The sequence below is a fragment of the Monodelphis domestica genome, chromosome 2, assembly GCF_027887165.1.
Source record: "Monodelphis domestica isolate mMonDom1 chromosome 2, mMonDom1.pri, whole genome shotgun sequence".
Taxonomy (NCBI): domain Eukaryota; kingdom Metazoa; phylum Chordata; class Mammalia; order Didelphimorphia; family Didelphidae; genus Monodelphis; species Monodelphis domestica.
In genome coordinates, this window is record NC_077228.1 from 225,846,366 (window position 1) to 225,870,556 (window position 24,191).

Sequence of the window (24,191 nt, forward strand, 5' to 3'; positions counted from 1 at the left end):
AGAGGGGGGGAAGAGGAAAAGAATTAAATAAGGTAGAGGAATATAATATAAGTGAAATTAGAAAACTAGAGAAGGAGGTAAGAACCAGAATTGGAGTCTAAGGAAGAGTTCTTGAGGATATGAGGAATAGAGAGATCACCTTACAGTCAATTAATCTAATAAATGAAGAAGAGACATTGCACTTGTTTTATACAGGAAAAGAAGGGAAACTTAAATTGTGGAAAAATAAGTATTAGAGATAAAAGAAAGAAAATATCAACCTAACTCAAAATGTTCATGTGAATGGATTAACCAATCCAATTAAAAGAGTAAGAAAACAAAACCTCAAAATATTCATGCAATAGTTTCAAAAATGATTATAGTCAATGTGACTTTAAGGATGTAAATAGTATTATTTTATTAAGAAAACATCTAAGTCCTCACATTCTAAATTATAAGATAAATAACCTTAAACTTAAATGTTGCAGTGCTTTTAGATGTCACTATCAATAAACTGATACTGAGTTCTTTAGTAGGTAATATCCAGAATACAAACTTTATCAATCCTTGATACTGGAAAACAATCCTAAATTTATATTACAATGATTTCACACCAAAAAGAGAGGTTTTTCATGATGTCTTAACAACCTGTATGTCTTAAATTTTTTAAATTTTGTTTCAAATTATTTAATAGCAAGTATCTGAAACCAATTAAATTCTCTTGTCTTTGGAGACAGCTTAGTGGATTGAGAGTCAGGACTAGAGATGAGAGGTTCTGGGTTCAAATCTAACCTCAGACACTTTCTAGTTCTATGACCCTCAGCAAGTCAGTTTGCTGCCATAGCCTAGCCCTTACCCCTTTTTTTCTGTGGAACCAATACACATTATTGATTCCAAGACAGAAGGTAAGAGGGTTTTTTTTTTATTATCTTGTCTTATATTCCTATCACTGAATAAAGATGTGAATTGGTCTTTATCTTTAAATATTTTTAGAAGACTAGGAATAAAATCCTTAAAATAGGCTGTTATAATGAAAACACCACTGAAGTGAACAGTAGCTGGATTCTATCAGAAACATTAAGCGAATATGCAAGTAACTTGATTTACATATAAATTTAGCATGAGATCATTTCAAGGAAAAATTAAACTTGTGACAATATTAACATACCTGAAAACCTCCTCCAATTTACGAATTTTCTTTTGAAAATCTCCTTTCTCCTTTTCAAATTCATTCTGGAAGCCAAGAACCTATTATTACAAAGAAGTGAAAATTTAAATATAAATCAAAACAATGGTAAGACCTGGGACAGAGTCCAGATGGTCAGAGTACAGGCAGCAACTATTTAAACTCTCCAAACAACTTTAAAATAACTTCCGAAGTCAAATTTGGGAGTGGCAGAGTCAATAAAAGATAAGATTGAGACATTTTTTTATTCCAAGACAAGGTCTATGACAAAGGGGGTAGAAGACCCTTTGGGAGCTTAGTAAAAGCACCAGTGGGCCTTAGAGACAGCCAAAACAGCAGCAGCAACAGCATCTTCTGGAACTCTGAGGCCAAGGGGTTCAAACAACTAGTCAGAAAAAAATTACAGAGAACCCTTTGCTAGCAATGGATGAAGCTGGAACTGATTGCCAACTCTATTGCCTAGGAGAAATACTGGGTCACATTTAAAAGCAAAATAGGAACATTTGTGGTCATTTACAAAGGAGGAAAGGCCCTGCAATTTGGAACTATGCCCAAAGGGCGCTAAAAGACTGCCTGCCCTTTGATCCAGGCATAGCACTACTGGGTTTGTACCCCAAAGAGATAAGGAAAAACATGTAAAAATATTCATAGCTGCATTCTTTCTGGTGGCAAAAAAAATGGAAAATGAGGGGATGCCCTTCAATTGAGGAATGGCTGAACAAATTGTGGTATATGTTGGTGATGGGATACTATTGTGCTAAAAGGAATAATGGAGTGGAGGAATTCCATGTGAACTGGAATGACCACCAGGAATTGATGCAGAGTGAAAGGAGCAGAACCAGGAGAACATTGTACACAGAGACTGATACACTGTGGTACAATTGAATGTAATGGACTTCTCCATTAGTGGCAATGCAGTGATCCTGAACAACTTGGAGGAATCTATGAGAAGGAACACTATCCACATACAGAGGAAAAACTGCGGGAGTAGAAACACAGAAGAAAAACAACTGCTTGAATACATGGGTCGAGGGGAAATGGCTGGGGAGGTAGACACTAAATGAACATCCTAATGCAAATACCAACAATATGGAAATAGGTTCTGATCAAGGACACAAATAATACCCAAAGAAATTGCACATCAGCTGCGGGAAGGGTGAGTGGAGGGGAGGGAGGGAAATAACATGGTTATTGTTACCAAGGCATAATGTTCGAAATTGACTAAATAAACTGATTTTTAAAAAAGAGAAAGGCACTGGTCACACTTCCAATATAGAGAGGAACACTGGTGCTTGTGGCTGAAGGAGAGTGGGGAACCTGATTGCAGTTCCAGGGCCAAAAGGAGCACCAGCACTTAAGGCAGCTACAGGGGAATGGGACTCTTCCTGAGCAAAGACTAACAAAGACTAAAACACAGGCCAGCAAAGCAATAATCATATCTTTCCCCAGATCACTCTAAATTAGAAGAACTGAAAACTTTTAGGCTCCCAGAATTAGCTCTCAAAATAGTAGCACAAAAAAATTTAAGGCTTGGAACAATATCTCCTGACTTAGCAGGTAAGTTGGACCCAATTTTCCCATTAAGTCCAAATACAAGAAATAGCAAGAAAAATGAGTAAATAACTTAAAAAAACAACTTCACCATAAAAAGCTACTGTGGTGGCAGAGAAGACCAAGACATAAACTCAGAAGAAAACAATGTAAAAACCACTACAACCAAAACCTCAAGAAAAATGCTAACTGTTAAAAGCACAGTAAGAACACCTAGAATAGTTTAAGACAGAGATATGAGTGGTAAAGAACAAACTGAAAAAATAAATTAGAGTGATGTAATAAAATTTTGAAAAGACAATTAATAGCTTAGTGAAAAGGGGCATAAAAAATCTCTGAAAGAAATAGTACCTTAAACAAACAAAATTAGCTTTATGGTAAAAGAAGCACTCCAAATCACTGAAGAAAAGACCAAATAGTAAAAAAAAAAAAGGAGATATATTTGCTGAATAAAAAACTTTTTAAAAAGCTAAACAGATCAAATAAAAAAAAGAGAAAAAACTCACTAAGAAAATAATTCCTTAAAAATTAGAGTTGGGAGGTAGCTAGGCGGCTGAGTAGATTGAGAGCCAAGCCTAGAAATGGGAGGTCCTGGGTTCAAATTTGGCCTCAGACACCTCCGAGCTGTATGACCCTGGGCAAGTCACTTAACTCTGATCTTTTGCCTTGGAACCAATATACAGTACTGATTATTGGAAGGAAAGTTTTTTTTTTTTAAATAAGAATTGGAAAAATGGAATCTAATGACTCCATGAGGCATCAAAAAACAATAAAACAAAGTCAAAAGAATGGAAAAAAAAGGAAGAAAATGTGAAATATCTCATCTTGGAAACAACTGTTATAGGAAATAGATGAAGGAGAAATAATCTTAACAATAAAGAGTGGGGGATAGATTATAGAACTGAGATTTTTAAAAGAAAAGAATGTAAAAATAAATAAGTAATAAATTTTGAAGGCAATTCAGTACAGTCAGGAAGACCTGCATTCAAATTCAAACAGACACTGTTTGAAAGTCTGAGAAAGTCACTTAATGTCTTTTTGCCTTAATTTGTTGGAGAAAGAATTGGAAAACCACTCCAGTAATCTTTGCCAAGAAAACCCCACAAAAAAAAAATTTTTTTTAAGATTACTTTAAATTGTTTTTAACTTTAGGCAACATTTATGTTTTTAAAAAGGTACTAAGGGAACTATAGTCAATAATACAAAATAATTTTGGTATTATATTACAAGTATCAAAACCTAACCAAAATTAATGATGCCCTGAAACAACTAGAAACATAAACTGCTATTCTTCATTTTGAGGGGGAAAAAGTTAAAATAAATTTTAAATATTTTCATCCACAAAGGAAATTTTTCATTTATTCCAGGTAAGGTAAAATCTCAAAGAATACAGGAAAATCAAATCAAGTAATGATTCTATATAATCAAAGCACATATCTACCGAGATGAAATATTTCTTCTAACCCTTCCAAAAATGGGAATACATCTGAATTAATTACAGGAAAAGTCCTCCCTCTCCTGTATAAGGAAGACTCAGAAAAATCGTCTCTCCCTATGTGAACAGATAACTGAGTGATTCAATTCATTGCTGTCTTCTCCAACAGATTGTCCTCTCTTTCATCAGTACTCTCTCACTAATATTCAGTCTCTCTCAGTCTATTGTATGCTTTCTGTCTACAAATATGGTTACATCTTCCTCATCCTGAAAAAAAAAATCAATTAATCTAGTCATCTCTAGGAACAATTATCCTGATATCTTTTCCTCCTTTTTGTGGTAACTAAGTTGATGTCACAGTGAAGGGAATGTTGGATCCGGAGAACAGAAGACCTAGGTTCAAATCCTGTCTCAGATACTTACTAGCAGGGTCACTTAATCTTTGCCTCAGTTTTATTATATATAAATTGTGATATTAATAGCACCCATTCCTACTTACATTGTGAGGATAAAATGAGGTATTTGTACTTTACCAAAATTAAAGTGCTATATATAAATGCTAGTTATTATGAGGCTAAATTAAATATAATAATAATAATAATAATAATAATAATAATATAGGCCTCAAGGCCATCTATAACAGGTACCTTCGCTTCTTTTCCTCTCACTTCCTTCTTAAAACTTTGCAGTCTGGTTTCTAATCTTATCATTTAATCCTCTTTGGGAGCTCTTCCAGAACTTTATTTTGGACCAAACAGCTTTTCACATTTGCCTTTGAGGGTTCAGACATTTCTGTTTTGGCATTACTGTCTTCTTCTGAGTTTGTATTTTGGTCCTCTGTTTTCCCAAAATAACTTTCCAGAATAGCAGGGCTTTTCTTTGTCTTTTTATCATTTTGTGGGGCATTTTTCATGGTCTTGCCTACATGTTGAAGCTCAGCTCTACTTGTTGGTCAGAGAGAGCAATATCAACCGAGTCTCCCCAGGGGTCATATGTGGTGGGTTTAATTGGATTCCACTTCTCAGCTGAAAATTTCTCCTGGTGTTGTAAGTGCCAAGGCTGTTCCTTCAACAAAGGATTTTCCCAAAGTACTTGCATTCAAGTCACTCCTCAAGATCCTCAGCATATTACTTGTACCAGGCTACTCACATTACTGATTCAATTAACCTCAGTTAGATGGATCCTTTGTGCTGTCCCCTTATATTTTCTTTGGCTGAAACCATATTTCACTCTTTCTTCTGTTAGTTTTACTGATCAAAAATTTGTTTGAAGCATTTTTTTTATTTTGTGGTTTTTTGAGGTGGGTTTCAGCAAGCTCAAAACACTTTTTACTCTTGCCATCTTCCCAAATCTATCATTCAAACAAAATTTCTCTATCTACAGATACCAATAATTTCCTAACTACCATATCTAATATCCTCTTCTCAATCTGTATCTTGACCAATTTGAAGTCTTTGGCACTGTTGATGATCCACTTTTTTTTAAATTTGCTTTTTCTTTAAATAATATTTTATTTGTTCATTTCCAAGCATTATTCATTAAAGACAAAGATCATTTTCTTTTCCTCCCCACCCATCCCCCATAGCCAACGCGTAAATCCACTGGGCATTACATGTTTTCTTGATTTGAACCCATTGCTATGTTGATAATATTTGCATTAGAGTGTTCATTTAGAGTCTATCCTCTGTCATGTCCCCTCAACCTCTGTATTCAGGCAGTTGCTTTTCCTTGGTGTTTCCACTCCCATAGTTTATCCTTTGCTTATGAATAGTGTTTTTTCTCCTAGATCCCTGCAGATTGTTCTGGGACATTACACCACCACCAGTGAAGAAGTCCATTACATTCGATTATACCACAGTGTATTAGTCTCTGTGTACAATGTTGTCCTGGTTCTGCTCCTTGCACTCTGCATCACTTCCTGGAGGTTGTTCCAGTCTCCATGGAACTCCTCCACTTTATTATTCCTTTTAGCACAATAGTATTCCATCACCAACATATACCACAATTTGCTCAGCCATTCCCCAATTGATGGGCATCCCCTCGTTTTCCAGTTTTTAGCCACCACAAAGAGCACAGCTATGAATATTTTTGTACAAGTCTTTTTGTCCATTATCTCTTTGGGGTACAGACCCAGCAGTGCTATGGCTGGATCAAAGGGATGACTCACTTTTTCTTGATATTTTCTTTCTAGATTTTTACCAAATGCTCTATCTGTTGGCTCTCCAACATGTCTTACAGTTTTTTCTCACTCTCTTTTGCTGGGTCTTGATCCAAGCCATGCCCAGAAACCACAGGTGTCACACAAGTCTTTATCATAGCCCCTTTTCTTTTCATCCCCTATAATATTTCATTTTACAATCTCATTAACTCCCAAGTATTTAATTATCATTTCTATGCTAATGATTCTCAGAAATAATTATACAATCTCTTTCCTGATCTACAGGCTTATCAGGCTTACATCTCCAATTTCCTCCTGAAATTTTTTATCTTATTTTGGCACAGGGTGTGAAATATTGGTCAATACCTAGCTTCCGCTATATTGTTTTCCAATTTTTACAACAGTTTTTGTTAAATAGTGAGTTCTTATTCCAAAAGCTGGTATCTTTGGGTTTATCAAGTACTAGATTGCTAAGGCCATTTACTCCTGTATATTGTGTAGAGTATCTACTTCAGTGATCTACCATTTTATTTCTTTCTCAGCACCAGTTTGGTTTGTTGACTGCTGCTTTATAGTATAGTTTAAGAACCGGTATTGCTAGGCTACTTTCCTTCGTATTTTCTTTTCATTAGTTCCTTTGATATTCTTGACATTTTGTTCTTCCTGATGAATTTTGCTATTATTTTTTCTAGATCTATAAAATTGTTATTTGGAAGTTTAATGAGTAATAATTAATTTGAATTGTCATTTTTATTATATTAGTGTGGCCTACCCAGAAGAAATTAACATTTTTCTAATTACTTAACTCTGACTTTATTGGTGTGAAAAGTGTTTTGTTTGCCTATGTTTGCCTTGGCAAGTAGATTCCCAGGTATTCTATATTGTTTAGAGTGGTTTTAAATAGAATTTCTCTTTCTAATTTTTGCTGCTGAACTTTGTTGGTAATACATAAAAATATTGACGATTTATGTAAATTTATTTTGTATTCTGCAACTTTACTAAAGCTATTATTTCAACTAGTTTTTTAAATTGATTCTCTATCATCATCTGCAAAAGGTGATAGTTTAGTTACCTTATTGCCTACTTTAATTCTTTCCATTTCTTTTTCTTTCCTTATTGCTAAATCTAGAATTTTTAATACAATATTAAATAATAGTGGTGATAACAGGCACCCTTGCTTCACTTCTGATCTTACTGGGACAGCTTCTAACATTCCCACTGGAGACGATACATGCTGAAGGTTTTAGACAGATACTACTTATTATCATTTTAAGGAACAACCCATTTATACCTATGCTTTACAGTGTTTTTAATAGGAATGGGTGTTGTATTTTCTCAAAGGCTTTTTCTATATCTATTGAGATAATCATGTGATTTCTGTTAGTTTGGTTATTGATACAGTCAATTATGTTGATAGATTTTGATAAATCAGAACAGCATTCCTCGTGTAAATCCCACCTGGTCATAATGAATGATCCTTGTGATACATTGCTGTAGTCTCCTTGCTAGTATCTTATTTACAATTTTAGCATATATATTCATTAATTAAATTGGCCTATAATTTTCTTCCTCTGTTTTTGTTCTTCCTGGCTTAGATAACAGAACTGTATTTGTTTCATAAAAAGAATTTAGTAGGATTCCATCTCTGCCTATTTTCCCAAAGAGTTTATGTAGTCTTGGGATTAGTTGTTCTTGAAATGTGTGATAGAATTCACTTGTGAATCCCTCTGGCTCTGGGGATTTTTTCTCAGTGAAGTTGATGGATGGTTTTTTTTCCATTTCTTTTTTCTGATATGGGATCATTTAAGGATTCTATTTCTTCTTTTGCTAATCTGGGCAACTTGTTTTTTGTAAATTTTCATCCATTTCACTTAGATTGTCAGATTAATTGGCAAATAATTGGGCAAAAGAGCTTCTAATGATTGCTTCAATTTCTTCTTCATTGGTGGTGAGTTCACCCTTCAAATTTTTGACACTGATTATTTGATTTTCTTCTTTCCCTGTTTAAGTCAAATTAACCAATGTCCTATTTTATTTGTTTTTTTTTCTTAAAACCAACTCATAGTCTTATTTATTAGTTCAATTGTTCTCTTACTTTCAATTTTATTAATTTTTCTTTAAATTTTTGGGGATTTCTAATTTAATATATTTTATTTTTAATTTTTAATAAATTTAATAATTTTTAATTTAATCTTCTAATTTTTTTAGTTGCATGCACAATTCATTGATCTGCATTTTCTCTATAAGCATTTAAAAATATAAATTTTCCTCAAAGTATTGTTTTGGTTGCATCCCATAAATTTTGATATGCTGTCTCCTCAGTATCATTCTCATTAATAAAATAATTCTCTAACTTGTTCCTTGACACACCCTTTTTAAAGCATTAGATTATTTTGTTTCCAATTAATTTTGTATTTGTCTTTCTGTGAAGCTTTATTTAATATAATCTTATTGTATTATGATCTGGAAAAGATGTATTAAGTATTTCTGCTTTTCTACATTTGGTTAAGTTTTCATGTCCTAATACATGGTCAGTTTTTGTGTTGGAGCCATATACTACTGAAAAGAAGGTATATTCCTTTCTATTCCCATTCAATTCTCTCCAGAGATCTATTAGTTCTAACTTTCTAAGATTTCATTCATTTCCTTTACTTCTGTCTATTTTTTTATTTGATTCACCTAACTCTGAAAAGGGGAAGTTGAAAACCCACACTAGTATAGTTTTATTACCTCTTTTCTCCTAAAGTTTATTTAATTTCTCATTTAATAATTTAGAGGCTATACCATTTGGTGCATATATGCTTAGTAGTGATATTACTTCATTGTTTATAGTAACTTTTGGCAAGAGGTAACTTTCTTATCTCTTTTAATTATATTTATTTTTCCTTTAACTTTGTCTGGGTCCATGATTTCTACTCCTTTTTTTGAATGTTATATCATGCACAATAAATTCTACTCCAGTCCCTTAACATTATTCTATGTATGTCACCCTGCCTGAAACATGTTTCTTATAAGCAAAATACATTAAGATTCTGGTTTTTAATTCACTATAGTGCCTGCTTCCATTTTATGGGTGAGTTAATCCCATTTACATTCAGAGTTTTCATTACCAACTTTCAAAATATTTTTGAAAGCCTACCTGTTCCATTCACCCATTTTCATAACTATTATCACAGCTTGCTAAATTTGAACCTAGAATAAAATCTGGCATCTAACACTTATTCCCTTTTTTCAAAAACTTTTTTTTCATGTTTTAAAATTTTAATTCTATTTTGAGTTCCAAATTCTTCCCCTCACTTTGTGCTCTTCCCAACCCACTGAGAAGAAATAAAATTTTCATTACATGTATGAAGTTATCCAAAACAGATTTTTCCATTAGCCAAGCTTAAAAAGAGAATAAGAGAAAATATATGATTAATCTGAACTCCCAGATCATCAGTTGTCTATCTTGAGCTGTACAGCATTTTTCTTCATGAGATCTTCATTGTCATAGGTATCTTACTGATCAGTTATTAAATCTTTCACAATTTATTATTTTTATAATATTATTATTATATAAATTGTTCTCTTGGTTCTGTTCACTTCATTTTGCAACAGTTCATATAAGTCTTCCAAGGGTTTTCTGAATCTGTCTCTCTTATTATTATTATTAAAATAAACACTTATCTTCCATCTTAGAATCAATAGTCTATTGGTTCCAATGCAGAAGTGCAGTAAGGGCTTGCAATGGGGATAAGAGACTTGCTGAGGGTCTCACAGATAGGAAGTATCTGAGGTCAGATTTGAATCCAGGATATCCTATCTCTAAGCCTAGCCCTCAATCCACTGAGCCACCTACCTGCCCCCTATCTCTATCATTTCTTATAACACAATAGTATTCAATCAGATCTGCATGCCTTGTTCAGTCATTCCCCAATTAATGGGCATCTCTTCAGTTTCTAATTCTTTGCCATTACTTTCCTATTCTCTTAAAAGCATAAGAAAGAGAAAGAATTCCCAGGTTCCAAAGATAAGGCCTCTGTGGGGGAACTTATCAAAGTATATGGATGAATCATATAAGATGAAAATGAAGAGTCATCATGGACTGAGGTCTGCATAATTGGAGGAAGCAAACAGATGAGTACAAATCCATTTGAGTATTTCATTTGGTCAGTCACTCATTTTAATATTATCTTCTTAATTTTGATTTCAAATTTCTCACATGAGGTAGTAGAGAACAAATGTTGCAAAGTCACTCTAACATCATTGATGGTAAAAACAGATAGCCTTAGAATTGCAGGAATATCTGTACTACTTTGCATCTACTGGTTTTCTTATTTCCAGGTTCTTCTATAAATTCTTTTATATGATCTTAGGGCTCTGGAAATTTATTTCCCATTCTACTTCTTTCTATCATCTTGTAAGATAAAACTTTTTAACTGTCCATCAACTTTCCTTACAATGTTTTATATTATCTCAGTCTCTAAGTTGGAAATTATACTGTGCCATGTTTTTTCCATTTGGCAAGAAAATAATATTTTGCTGGCTAAAAGTTTCTTCACTCTTTTGTCCTTGTGGTGGCAAATACTTTGTATAAGTTATATTTTTTGATAAAAGTGGTGATAATTACACTTCTTTTCTACTTTTTTCCATTTTCTGTCTTTCAGAGTCAACAGCTTGTTGACTTTCATAATGATTTTCCAGAGATGAAACCCTCACAGTTAAAAATCTAACAGAAATAGAAAATACAAAATCTCACTGTATTTGTTTGTTCATTATAATAAAAATTCAAATTTGCAGAAACAAAAAGACATCTTAAAGGCTCTTGTTCAACAAGGTGTTTCCCATACATATATCAAGAATATGAAATATACCTTAATGATGGAACCTAAGAAATAACTGTAACTATCTTCTATAAATATCTACTGAGGCATAAAACAATAAGCCTATGTTTACCAAAGGTGTTTATCATTCTCATGGAGGATGTCTTGTATAAGAAAATATGTTCCTATAGATGGTAGGGTTTTCCTGGTACTTTTATTTTCAGGTGAGGAGTCTAGTGTCTCTGGTGTAAGGGCTTGATCCCTTTGGGGATTGCTCATCCATCTTTAGTGTCCAGTTGGCTCTCAACTCTTACCTATAGTTTCAAGAAACTGCAGTATTCCCAGTAGTCACACCCCAGTAATGCATCTTAGCAAATGGACTAAAGCAGGTTGAGGGCAACCAATGGCCTACAAATCTGTCATTGAGAAAGGGGGCCATCTACATAAGCATGAGAAGACATCCACTGCATCCTGGGCCATTGCCAGTCATCCTGACTTTTGTCTTACCACTGGACTTCAATGACTAGAAGAGAGTGAGTCTGATGATTCTATACAACTTTGCCTCACAAATTCAATCCATACATAAGTCAAGATATCACCTCCTAATGTCATTGGTCCTCTTCAAAACAAAAGACAATCAACAACAATCTTCAGGTGACATTGTGCTGATTATATGAAGTTTCAGAATATTCAAAGACACTCTAAGTGACCTCTAAAACCTTTAAAAAACATCAGTCATATAATCCAGATAGGAAAATACAATGAATACATATAGCCCAGATTATGACATAATTTTATGTGTTAGCCTTTTGAGATACATTAATATATCTCTTTGCATACATACATATATACATATATACTACATACATACATACATACATATATGTGTGTGTGTGTGTGTGTATATATATATGTATATATATATATATATATATTTATATCCATACACACACACACATTCTCTTTCTGTCTCTCCGGCTCTCCAACACTTGACACTGTTGTTGGCCAATCTCTCTAGTCAGATATTCATTCTTCTCTGGATTTTCACGAGTCTACAATCTCCTGATAGTCCTAGCTCTTTAACCTTTCCTTTTAAGGATGCTTTGCAAGTTCATCAATATCATATTACCTAAATTGTAGGAATACCTCAAAGCTTTTTCCAGAGCCCTTCATGCACTAAACTCATTTGATGACCACATCAGCACCAATGGCTTTAACTGCCATTTTTAAGCAGATGACTAGCAAATCAATATATCTAACCTAGTTCCTCTCTTGAGCCACAATCAAACAACTTTCAAGCTGGATGTTTTATAGGCATTTCATACTCAACATGTTTAAAACAGATCTCATATATCCATCAAACTCATCCTTCTCCTATACTAGTGATAATGGCAAACGATATGTTTTGATAGTATAGTTATAGTTTGAGGTTATATTCATAATGGTAGGACTCCAAAATGGAGTTATTTAGAGTAAGAGGGCCAGAGCGTGTAGACAGGACAGTGATATTTTTATATTATTAAATCCCTGTCAGACATGTAAGGCTGATTGTGTTTTGACTAGATGAACTTTTGACCTGCTACAGAGGTCTTAAGTCATTCTCCTTTTATTCCTTTAGGTAGTTAATATTAGATCCTCCCATTGGTTTGTGGTCCTAATAAGGAAACCCTTCCTACAAGAGCTTCTTCCAAGCCTGGTAACAATAAAGGACCTTGAGAACTTTTCCAACACATCAGGTCTGATTAGGAATGCCCCCTCCTATATCTGGCACCAATTGAACCAAGCCATTCTTAGGGGATATAATTTCATCACTTGAACTCTAACTTTAAGCATATTTTTCTCTGAATGGCTAGCTCTCCCTCCTACTAGGTGAACTTCTTGTATCAATGGAAATGAATTTGTTTCTGTGGTCATATTGTGTTTGTATATGCCTTGTTGGCCTACTTGCTATGCTGCAAAACAATAAATCTCATCAATGAATCATTTACCTAAGTACCAATTTTCTAGAAATTTCAGGGTACAGGCTTTTGTGAACAATGAGGTCAAAGACAGAAGAATTATATTTCTATTGAGGGTACCTTCTTTTGAGTCATGAACATTTGAAACCTCACCATTATCCTCAAATTTTTTCTCTTCTTCACCCTATATATTCAAATTAGTTGCCAAATCTTATTGCTTCTATTTCCATTACATACCTCACCTCTATCCCATTCTCTCTTCTTTTTTAGCCATTATGACAGTTTAGAGTTTCATTACCCCTTTCCTGGATGATTGCAATAGCCTCAGATCTCACCCTACTCCAATGCATTATTTACAACTACTAAAGTGAATTGTGGAAAGGAAACTAAAATGAGTTTTCGACTTTCTGCCACTGTGTTGGAACAAGCAACAGTGGGAATATTAGAGAGAGAAGAAATTGACAAGACTGACAGTTGGTGGGGGAAGGGGCAACTGGTAGTGGCAATTGGTCTTGTGACTAGCACTTCCTTCCTGTCGTGGGAAGTGTGAGGAGTTTTTGCTTCCCAGTCTCTGGATTGAAGTGCCTCTATTTTCTTCAGTCCAAAGAGACAGGGCCAACCAGCTCTGAAGATCAGAACTTGTCTTGTTGCTTGCTGTCTACTGCTAAGATTTTGAAATTAAGAAAACTAGCACAGATATAGCATAGACAGGAATAAGAGAAACCCACCACCAACCTGTGAGGCCTGGCCTCAGCTCCAATGCTGAGAGAGACTCAAACTTTATCTAGAGAAATTCCTCTTCCCTCTTCCCTGATACCTCTCCAATCTGAACTGGTTATTAAGATTTATCTTATTTGAATATCACAGTCAGATAAGAGGACTATCTTTTGGGGAGCCTAGTGGGAGCTGAACCTCAGGACAGTTATTCAACTACAAACAACCTTATTGGACCCCTGTTGGGCAACCAAAGTCTGGGGAAAGGCTTGTCCCTCAGGAGGATCCATGCTTACCTGCTCTGGGGAATGTTTGGCATCAATCCATAGAAAAGACATCCCCGCAGACTATCATGAATGGCTCATTTCTTGGACACCCCATTTTGTTGAAAAAAATAGGCTCTCGGCAGGGGGCATCTCTCTCCTTTGCCTCACCAGCAACCATATTCCCTCCTCTCTCCCTTCAACTCCTCCATTCCCTGCTACAAACCTTCCATATCCCCTGTTCTTCTTATCCACACATTTTTCCTTATAAATATTACAGAATTGCCCAATGGGAAAGTTGAACAAAATCACTGTTATACTCACCATAAGCATTAATGGCTTCCTGTTGCCTACTGGATCAATATTAAGTCCTCTGTTTGTCTTTTAAAGTCATTTAGACAAAGAACAACTAATCCCAATATTATACAAATTATTTGACAAAATAAGCCAAGAAGGTGTTTCTATCAAATTCAAATTTTCTATCAAATATCAAATTTTTTTTAATTTGAAATTTTTATTTAATTTAGATTATTTTTCAACGGATACATGATTCATGCACTAGGGTGATTGTTTAAAGTCTACCATCCCCAATTATATCCCCTCTGAACCATGTGATCAGATAGTTGTTTTTCTTCTGTTTCTACTACCACAGTTCTTTCTCTGGATGTGACACAAAACATGATACTGATCCCAAAGCCAGGCAGGTTAAAAACAGAGAAAGAAAACTCCCTAATGAATATAGATATAGATTCAAAAATCCTAAATAGGATACTAGCAAAAAGACTCCAGCAAGTCATCACAAGGGTTATCCACTATGATCAGGTAGGATTCATACCAGGAATGCAAGGATGATTCAATATTAGGAAAACCATCCACATAATTGACCATATTAACAAGCAAACCAACAAAAATCACATGATTATCTCAATAGATGCAGAAAAAGCCTTTGATAAAATACAACACCCATTCCTATTGAAAACACTAGAAAGTATAGGAATGGAAGTGCCTTTTTTAATCATATAGTTTTCTAACTTCTAAAATCCTTTTTTTTAATCATATAGCTTTCTAACAAATACTTAAAGCTTCTACTGTATACATTATAAAATTCCTTTCAAGGGCTGCATAATTTAGAGACTGACATCAGTTATAACCTGGAATTTTTAACTCTTATTATACAAATTTATAAATTTAATCCTTACCTGATTAAATGTGAAATACAGTAATCTTATTTAAATGTGCAATAATAAAATTTCTTAAGTGTCTTTTAGGTTTACAAAGCAATTTACATTCACAACCCCTGAAGGGGTTGCAACAATTACCCTTATCTTAAAGATAAGAAAACTCAGAGGTTAAGAGATTTACCAAAGGTCACAGGGCTAGTGATAACATTAGTAATGCAGAAATTCAACTCAGGTCTTTCTTATTGGAGCACAATATTATATATACTGCAATACCTTATTAACACTAAATATGAGAAACAAATGGTTATCATTTCTAGATAGAGCACTGAGTCTAGAGTCAGGAAGACAAATTCAAATCTGTTCTCAGATGCTTATTAGTTGTATAACCTTTGGCAACCTCCACCTGCCTCAAATGTAAAATGAGAATAAGAAGAATATCTACTTCTCAGGATAGTTATGAAGATCAAATGGCATTATATTTGTAAAGCTAATACCACCATTCCTGACACAGAATAGACTGCTTCTTCCCTTTCCTGTTATCTAGAAGAGTGGGGTCAAACTCAAAAAAGAAATGGAACCCTGAAGATTGCATATTTTATTAGAAAAACACAAGCTGTTTATGTTATGTTGTATTTTTATTTGTTAAACATTACCCCTATTACATTTTCTTCTAATTCAAGCTATACTCAGGAGTTTTGTGAGCCAGTGGAGGAGCAAGGGTAAATTTGACACCCCTGATCTAAAAATAGTTTTATAGATCTGTCCTCATAATCATTTGGCCTTCTTTGAATTTATATATTGTTTGATATGTTAAATAGCTTATACTTTCTTATTCAAAAAGAAAACTTACCTTTTTTTCATAATTGAGATCTAATTGAAATTTCTCCTGCTGGAATATATTTTCTTGCTCCTATAAAAATAAAAGTTTGCTTTTAATATAACTAAAAATATTCCTTAGCTATCAATAAAAGCAACTTAATGAGACAAATATACATACCTCAAATAAAACTTTTTTCCATTTCAAAACCAAACCACCAGATCTCTGGGCATTTACTTTATCTCTTCTTCTTTGAAAACTTGGAGTCTATCCCTGACACAAACTTGGACACTAATAAGTAGACTTAGCCATTATTTTGACCAAATTGTAGCCTCTATAACGCTTCCTGGTAATCTCCAAACTATATCACTGAGTAATAGTTCCTCCATGCCTTGTCCACCATCATCCCCCATTTCTCTTTATATGTTATCTTGAACTTTATAATGAAAGTCTTGGAAGGCAAGGGAATATCTAGTTTTAATTATATACATATATAAATTTTTATATAATATATGTATTTATAATAATAGAATATATTATTATATTTCAATCCCTACCACTTACCACAGTGCCAGGCATGGTAAGTACTTAAATGCTTTAATAATTTTGCATTTTTATGAAAGCAGATCTAAAAATTCAATTGTCAAATAATAAATAAAAAATTAAGTTGGAATAAGCCAGCAACTATGGCCATAGTTGCTTTGAAGTATTAAAACTTCTTTATATGGAGCTTAAATTTAACTATCCTGGACCCTGAGTAACATACAGTCCATCTTACTTCCAACATACAGACCACTGGACCAATGGTCCAAACTCAAGAGTCTTTCACCTCAGTTGTATTAATCTGAGGTTATGGTCTCCAGCTAAGTCTTCAAGGTATAAAAATCTCTCAGCAAGGAATATCTAACCAATGCCAATGAACTCCTTCTCTGCAATTTATTGTTTGAGAGAATTTAAGAGGAATTGAGAAATTAAGTGTCTTGTGCATAATCACAGAGAATACATGTCAGAAGCAGAAACTCTTACTGACTGAGGCCAGTTCTTTACTGACTCTATCAAGATATCTCCTTAAAGAGGTTTAATATTCTCTAAATTAAATAGAATAGTATGACAAACAATTTCTCTTCCAGAGGATCTAGTCATTTATTTTAAATAAACTATCTAAATCATAATGGAGCTAAGCATTTTAGATATTTCTCAGTCTATTGTGCTTATTTCTACTTGAAGTAGAGAAAGAAATTAACTGAAAAATAAATACTACAGAAGATGTACATGACAAGCATATTAGGGGAAATGACTAAAAACAACAATCCATGATTATTTTTAAACCAGAACTTCATTAAGAATAATAGCCAAATACTTAAAAATCATACAATTTAAATTTTTTTTAAAATATATTTTATTTGATCATTTCCAAGCATTATTCGTTAAAGATCATTTTCTTTTCCTCCCCCCCATCCCCCATAGCCGACGCGTAAGTCCACTGGGCATTAGATGTTTTCTTGATTTGAACCCATTGCTTTGTTGATAGTATTTGCACTAGAGTGTTCATTTAGAGTCTGTCCTCTGTCATGTCCCCTCAACCTCTGTATTCAGGCAGTTGCTTTTCCTCGGTGTTTCCACTCCCATAGTTTATCCTTTGCTTATGAATGGTGTTTTTTTCTCCTGGATCCCTGCAAGTTGTTCAGGAACATTACACCGCCACTAATGGAGAAGTCCATTACGTTCGATTATACCACAGTGTATTAGTCTCTGTGTACAATGTTCTCCTGGTTCTGCTCCTCTCGCTCTGCATCACTTCCTGGAGGTTGTTCCAGTCTCCATGGAACTCCTCCACTTTATTATTCCTTTTAGCACAATAGTATTCCATCACCAACATATACCACAATTTGCTCAGCCATTCCCCAATTGATGGGCATCCCCTCGTTTTCCAGTTTTGGGCCACCACAAAGAGCGCAGCTATGAATATTTTTGTACAAGTCTTTGTGTCCATTATCTCTTTGGGGTACAGACCCAGCAGTGCTATGGCTGGGTCAAAGGGTAGATATTCTTTTGTCGCCCTTTGGGCATAGTTCCAAATTGCCCTCCAGAATGGTTGGATCAATTCACAACTCCACCAGCAATGAATTAATGTCCCTACTTTGCCACATCCCCTCCAGCATTCATTACTTTCCTTTGCTGTAATGTTAGCCAATCTGCTAGGTGTGAGGTGATACCTCAGAGTTGTTTTGATTTGCATCTCTCTGATTATAAGAGATGTAGAGCACTTCTTCATGTGCTTGTTAATAGTTTTGATTTCTTTATCTGAGAACTGCCTATCCATGTCCCTTGCCCATTTATCAATTGGAGAATGGCTTGATTTTTTGTACAATTGATTTAGCTCATTATAAATATGAGTGATTAAACCTTTGTCAGAGGTTTCTATGAAGATTTTTTCCCAATTTGTTGTTTCCCTTCTGATTTTAGTTATATTGGTTTTGTTTGTACAAAAGCTTTTTAGTTTGATGTAGTCAAAATTATTTATTTTACATTTTGTGATTCTTTCTATATCTTGCTTGGTTTTAAAGCCTTTCCCCTCCCAAAGGTCTGACATGTATACTATTCTGTGTTTACCCAATTTACTTATGGTTTCCTTCTTTATGTTTAAGTCACTCACCCATTTTGAATTTATCTTGGTGTAGGGTGTGAGGTGTTGATCTATTCCTAGTCTCTCCCACACTGTCTTCCAATTTTCCCAGCAGTTTTTATCGAATAGTGGATTTTTGTCCCAAAAGCTGGGATCTTTGGGTTTATCTCATACTGTCTTGCTGAGGTCGCTTTCCCCCAGTCTATTCCACTGATCTTCCTTTCTGTTTCTTAGCCAGTACCAAATTGTTTTGATGACTGCTGCTTTGTAATATAGTTTTAGGTCAGGGACTGCAAGGCCCCCATCGTATGTGTTTTTTTTCATTATTTCCCTGGATATCCTTGATCTTTTGTTCTTCCAAATGAACTTTGTTATGGTTTTTTCTAAATCAGTGAAGAAGTATTTTGGTAGTTCAATGGGTATGGCACTAAATAGATAAATAAGTTTGGGTAGGATGGTCATTTTTATTATATTGGCTCGTCCTATCCATGAGCAGTTAATGTTTTTCCATTTGTTCAGGTCTAGTTTTAGTTGTGTGGCGAGTGTTTTGTAGTTGTGTTCATATAGTTCCTGTGTTTGTCTTGGGAGATAGATTCCTAGGTATTTTATTTTGTCTAAGGTGATTTTGAATGGGATTTCTCTTTCTAGTTCTTGCTGCTGAGCTGTATTGGAGATATATAGAAAGGCTGATGATTTATGTGGGTTTATTTTGTATCCTGCAACTTTGCTAAAGTTGTTGATTATTTCAATTAGCTTTTTGGTTGAATCTCTAGGATTCTTTAAGTAGACCATCATGTCATCTGCAAAGAGTGATAACTTGGTCTCCTCCTTGCCTATTTTGATGCCTTCAATTTCTTTTTCTTCTCTAATTGCTACTGCTAGTGTTTCTAGTACAATGTCAAATAGTAGGGGTGATAATGGGCATCCTTGTTTCACTCCTGATCTTATTGGGAATGCATCTAGTTTATCCCCATTGCAGATGATATTAGCTGTTGGTTTTAGATATATACTGTTTATTATTTTTAGGAATGACCCTTCTATTCCTATGCTTTCTAGTGTTTTTAATAGGAATGGGTGTTGTATTTTATCAAAGGCTTTTTCTGCATCTATTGAGATAATCATGTGGTTCTTGCTAGTTTGCTTGTTGATGTGGTCAATTATGTGGATGGTTTTCCTAATGTTGAACCAGCCCTGCATCCCTGGTATGAATCCTACTTGATCATGGTGAATGATCCTTCTGATCACTTGCTGGAGTCTTTTTGCTAGTATCCTATTTAAGATTTTTGCATCTATATTCATTAGGGAGATTGGCCTATAGTTTTCTTTCTCTGTTTTTGACCTGCCTGGTTTTGGAATCAGTACCATGTTTGTGTCGTAAAAGGAGTTTGGTAGAACTGCCTCTTTGCTTAGTATGTCAAATAGTTTGTATAGTATTGGGGTTAACTGTTCTCTGAATGTTTGATAGAATTCACAGGTGAATCCATCAGGCCCTGGGGATTTTTTCTTAGGAAGTTCTTTGATGGCTTGATGGATTTCAATTTCTGATATGGGATTATTTAAGAATTCTATTTCCTCTTCTGTTAGTCTAGGCAGTTTGTATTTTTGTATATATTCATCCATTTCTCCTAAATTGGTGTATTTGTTGCCATATAATTGGGCAAAGTAGTTTCTAATGATTGCCTTAATTTCCTCCTCATTGGAGGTGCTGTCCCCCTTTTCATCTTTAATGCTGTGAATTTGCTTTTCTTCCTTCCTTTTTTTAATTAGATTGACCAGTACTTTGTCTATTTTGTTTGTTTTTTCAAAGTACCAGCTTCTTGTCTTATTTATTAAATCAATAGTTCTATCACTTTCGATTTTATTAATTTCTCCCTTAATTTTTAGGATTTCTAATTTGGTTTTCTGCTGGGGGTTTTTAATTTGATCACTTTCGAGTTTTTTCAATTGCATTTCCAATTGATTGATCTCTGCTCTCCCTTGTTTGTTAATATAAGCTTTCAGGGATATGAATTTGCCTCTGATTACCGCTTTGGCTGCATCCCAAAAGGTTTGAAAGGATGTTTCGCCATTGTCATTTTCCTTGATGAAATTATTAATTGTTTCTATGATTTCTTCTTTAACTAAACGGTTTTGGAGTATCATATTGTTTAATTTCCAATTGGTTTTAGATTTGGTTTTCCATGTACCATTACTAATCATTATTTTTATTGCCTTGTGATCTGAGAAGGCTGCATTCATTATTTCTGCTTTTTTGCATTTGTGTGCTATGTTTCTGTGACCTAATGTATGGTCAATTTTTGTGAATGTACCATGTGGTGCTGAGAAGAAGGTGTATTCCTTTTTATCCCTATTTATTTTTCTCCATATGTCTATTAATTCTAATTTTTCTAAGATTTCATTCACTTCTTTTACCTCTTTCTTATTTATTTTTTGATTTGATTTATCTAAATTTGATAATGGTTGGTTTAAGTCTCCCACTATTATGGTTTTATTGTCTATTTCTTCCTTCAATTCGCCTAGTTTCTTCATTAGAAATTTGGGTGCTATATTATTTGGTGCATACATGTTGATTAATGATATTTCCTCGTTGTCTAGAGTCCCTTTTAACAAAATATAATTACCTTCCCTATCCCTTTGATCAGGTCTATTTTTGCATTGGCTTTATCAGATATCATGATTACCACTCCTGCCTTCTTTCTATCAGTTGAGGCCCAGAAGGTCTTACTCCATCCTTTAATTCTGACCTTGTGGGTGTCAACCCGCCTCATGTGTGTTTCTTGAAGACAACATATGGTAGGGTTTTGGATTCTAATCCATTCTGCTATTCGTCTACGTTTTATGGGTGAGTTCATCCCATTCACGTTCAAAGTTATGATTGTCATTTGTGGACTCCCTGGCATTTTGATTGCCTTCCCTAATTCTAACCTTTTCTTCTTCGGCTCTACCTTTTAGTCCAGTGATTTACTTTGAATCAGTCCCCTTGTCCCCTCCCTTGATGTGTCCCTTTTTAGTCCCTCCCTTTTTCTTCCCTCCCCCTCCCCCCTCTCTTTCCCTCCCTTTTTGTTCTCCCTCTCCCCCTCTCCCCTTCCTTTCCCTCCCTTTTTGTTCTCCCTCTCCCCCTCCCCCCCTCGGTTTTCCCTTCTCCTTACCCTTGTTGGGTAAGATAGAATTCAAGATCCCAATGGATCTGGATGTTTTTCCCTCTCAGAGTTGATTTCCCTGAGATTGAGGTTTAAGTAAACCCCCCCCCCTCTCTTCCTCTCCTTCTTATAGGAGTTTTCTTCCCCTCCCCTTCCCATGTGAATCTTTGTGTGAGAACCATTATTCTATTTGGTCTTTCTTTACCCCCTATTTATACATTACATTTTCCCCATATGTTAGTATACATAGATTGATATAAATGTAGTCCTTATAGAAGAGAGTTTGAGTAAAAGAAGATAACATTTTTCCCCTTTCCTTAATATTTACCTTTTCAGGTATTCCTTGCTCTTTGATTTTCGGTATCAAACTTTCCACAGAGCTCTGGTCTTTTCTTTGCAAAACGTTGGAAGTCTTCTATTTTGTTGAATGCCCATACTTTCCCTTGGAAGTATATAGTCAGTTTTGCTGGGTAGCTGATTCTTGGTTGGAGACCCAGCTCTCTTGCCTTTCTGAAGATCATGTTCCATGCCTTACGATCATTCAGAGTAGAACTTGCAAGGTCTTGTGTGACCCTGATTGGTATTCCTTTATATCTAAATTGTCTTTTTCTGGCTTCCTGTACGATTTTTTCTTTTGTTTGATAGCTTTGGAATTTGGCAATTACATTCCTGGGAGTTGTCTTTTGGGGGTTTAGTGTAGAAGGTGTTCTGTGAGCTCTGTCAGTGGCTGTATTGCCCCCTTGTTCTAGAATCTCTGGGCAATTTTCTTTGATTATATCTTATATCACCATGTCCAGTTTGGTGTTTATTTCTGGCTTTTCTGGGAGTCCTATTATTCTTAAATTTTCTCTTCTCCCTCTATTTTCCAGATCTATCACCTTGTCGGTGAGATATTTTATGTTCTCTTCTAATTTCTTGGTGTTTTGGCTTTGCTTTATTAGTTCTTGCTTTAAAGCCTGGTTTTCTTTTACAATTTGGTCAAACTGGTTTTGTAGATGCATGAATTTCTTTTGCATTATTTCCCACTTTTCCTCCCAGAGGGCTTCCATCTTTTTGTTCATTTCTGATTCAAATTCTTCATGGGTTTGTGGAGAGTTTCTATTTCCTTTGGAAGATTTTGGAGAATTTTCTTGTATATCTTCTTCTATCTGCTCTGTATTTTGTATTTTGGCTCCATAGAATGTGTCCAAAGTCGCCCCTTTCTTCTTATTTTTCTTGGTATTTTGGGGCTTCTGTGCTTCTGTGGAGTTTGTCATCTCTGAATGTGGAGGATTAGCTTTTCTTATCTCTGTCTGGTGATCAGAGGCTTTAGTCCTGGGCAGATGGTTCTATGAGCTTTCCCTGGGTTCAACTGAATATGCCTCACTGGAACTGGAATGGAAGGGTCGGACCACGAGGCCACACTCTCCCCCCGGCTCGCTTTCCGGAAGTTGCCTTCAGAATCGCTGGCCGTGAGGCTGTTTCGTCAGCCTGCGGGGGGGATGGGCTGCAGCTTTCCCAAGCTCCGAGGGCAAGGACTTTCACTGAGACTTGGATAGCAGTATCCAGCCCGTGAGGCTGTCTTGCCCGCCCTGAGGGTTGCTGTTGTTTAGACCAGCTCTCTGCAGCGGAAGCCCCAGGCAGTAACTTTCACTGGGACTCGGGTAGAAGGCCCTGAGGGTTCTGCTCTCTGAGCCCGGCCGGGCTGCGGCTTCCCAGAGCCTTGGACTCTGCGCTCCTACCCCTGAGGTCCGAGTGATCTCGGGTTCTGGCTTTTGAGGGGAGCCATACCTTTTGAACCGGGTCCAGGTCCAGGAGGAGGGTTCCCAGGGTCTGTGCTGTTGATCGTTTTGAATTTCGGCGCCTTAGGAGCTTATAGTTTGAGATCGGTCGGGAAGGGTTTTCCGGAGATCTGAGCTTTAGCTTTCTCTAAGCCGCCATCTTAACCGGAAGTCACAATTTAAAATTTAACTCCATATTCTAGTATTCTTTTTTTATGTGTATTACACAGAAAGAAGAAATGGGTATTTATACATTTTATGGAAAGACCAGAGTATTTTCTTTATTTTATCAATTGCCTATTGTTATTTGTAAGAAATTTAAAACATGGATTTATATCAATACATAGAGCAAAAAGATGTTCTGAAATTTTTCTATTGAATAAAAAAAAATTCAGGGCTTACCCTTAGCTGCTGTTGTCTTTGATGTTCTGATTTTTGTAGCTGTTGTTTTAATTGACATATATCATCTTCCAACTTCTCAGTCAACTCAGTTGCCTATTAAGATTGAACAACAAAACCATAATGGTGACCTTACTGTAGCTCCAATATTTAGTGCTGAAGGAAATAACTTGACTGCTCTTTCCAAAAAATTACATACAGAAGCAAAATACACTTTATCAT

At 35.2% G+C, this 24,191-nt stretch overlaps 1 protein-coding gene across 7 annotated transcripts in view; it reads right to left on the reverse strand.

Annotated features, from left to right (window-relative positions):
- CEP112 (centrosomal protein 112) overlaps positions 1–24,191 on the reverse strand; it is a 595,424-nt gene that overhangs the window by 403,858 nt on the left and 167,375 nt on the right. For all 7 annotated transcript variants that reach the window (XM_056817269.1, XM_056817267.1, XM_007482762.3 and 4 more), the window contains exons 15-17: positions 23,973–24,065; positions 16,078–16,137; positions 1,148–1,227 (exon numbers count right to left, since the gene is read on the reverse strand). In XM_056817269.1, coding sequence (XP_056673247.1) covers positions 1,148–1,227; positions 16,078–16,137; positions 23,973–24,065 — 233 coding nt within the window. The remainder of the gene's footprint in view (positions 1–1,147; positions 1,228–16,077; positions 16,138–23,972; positions 24,066–24,191) is intronic.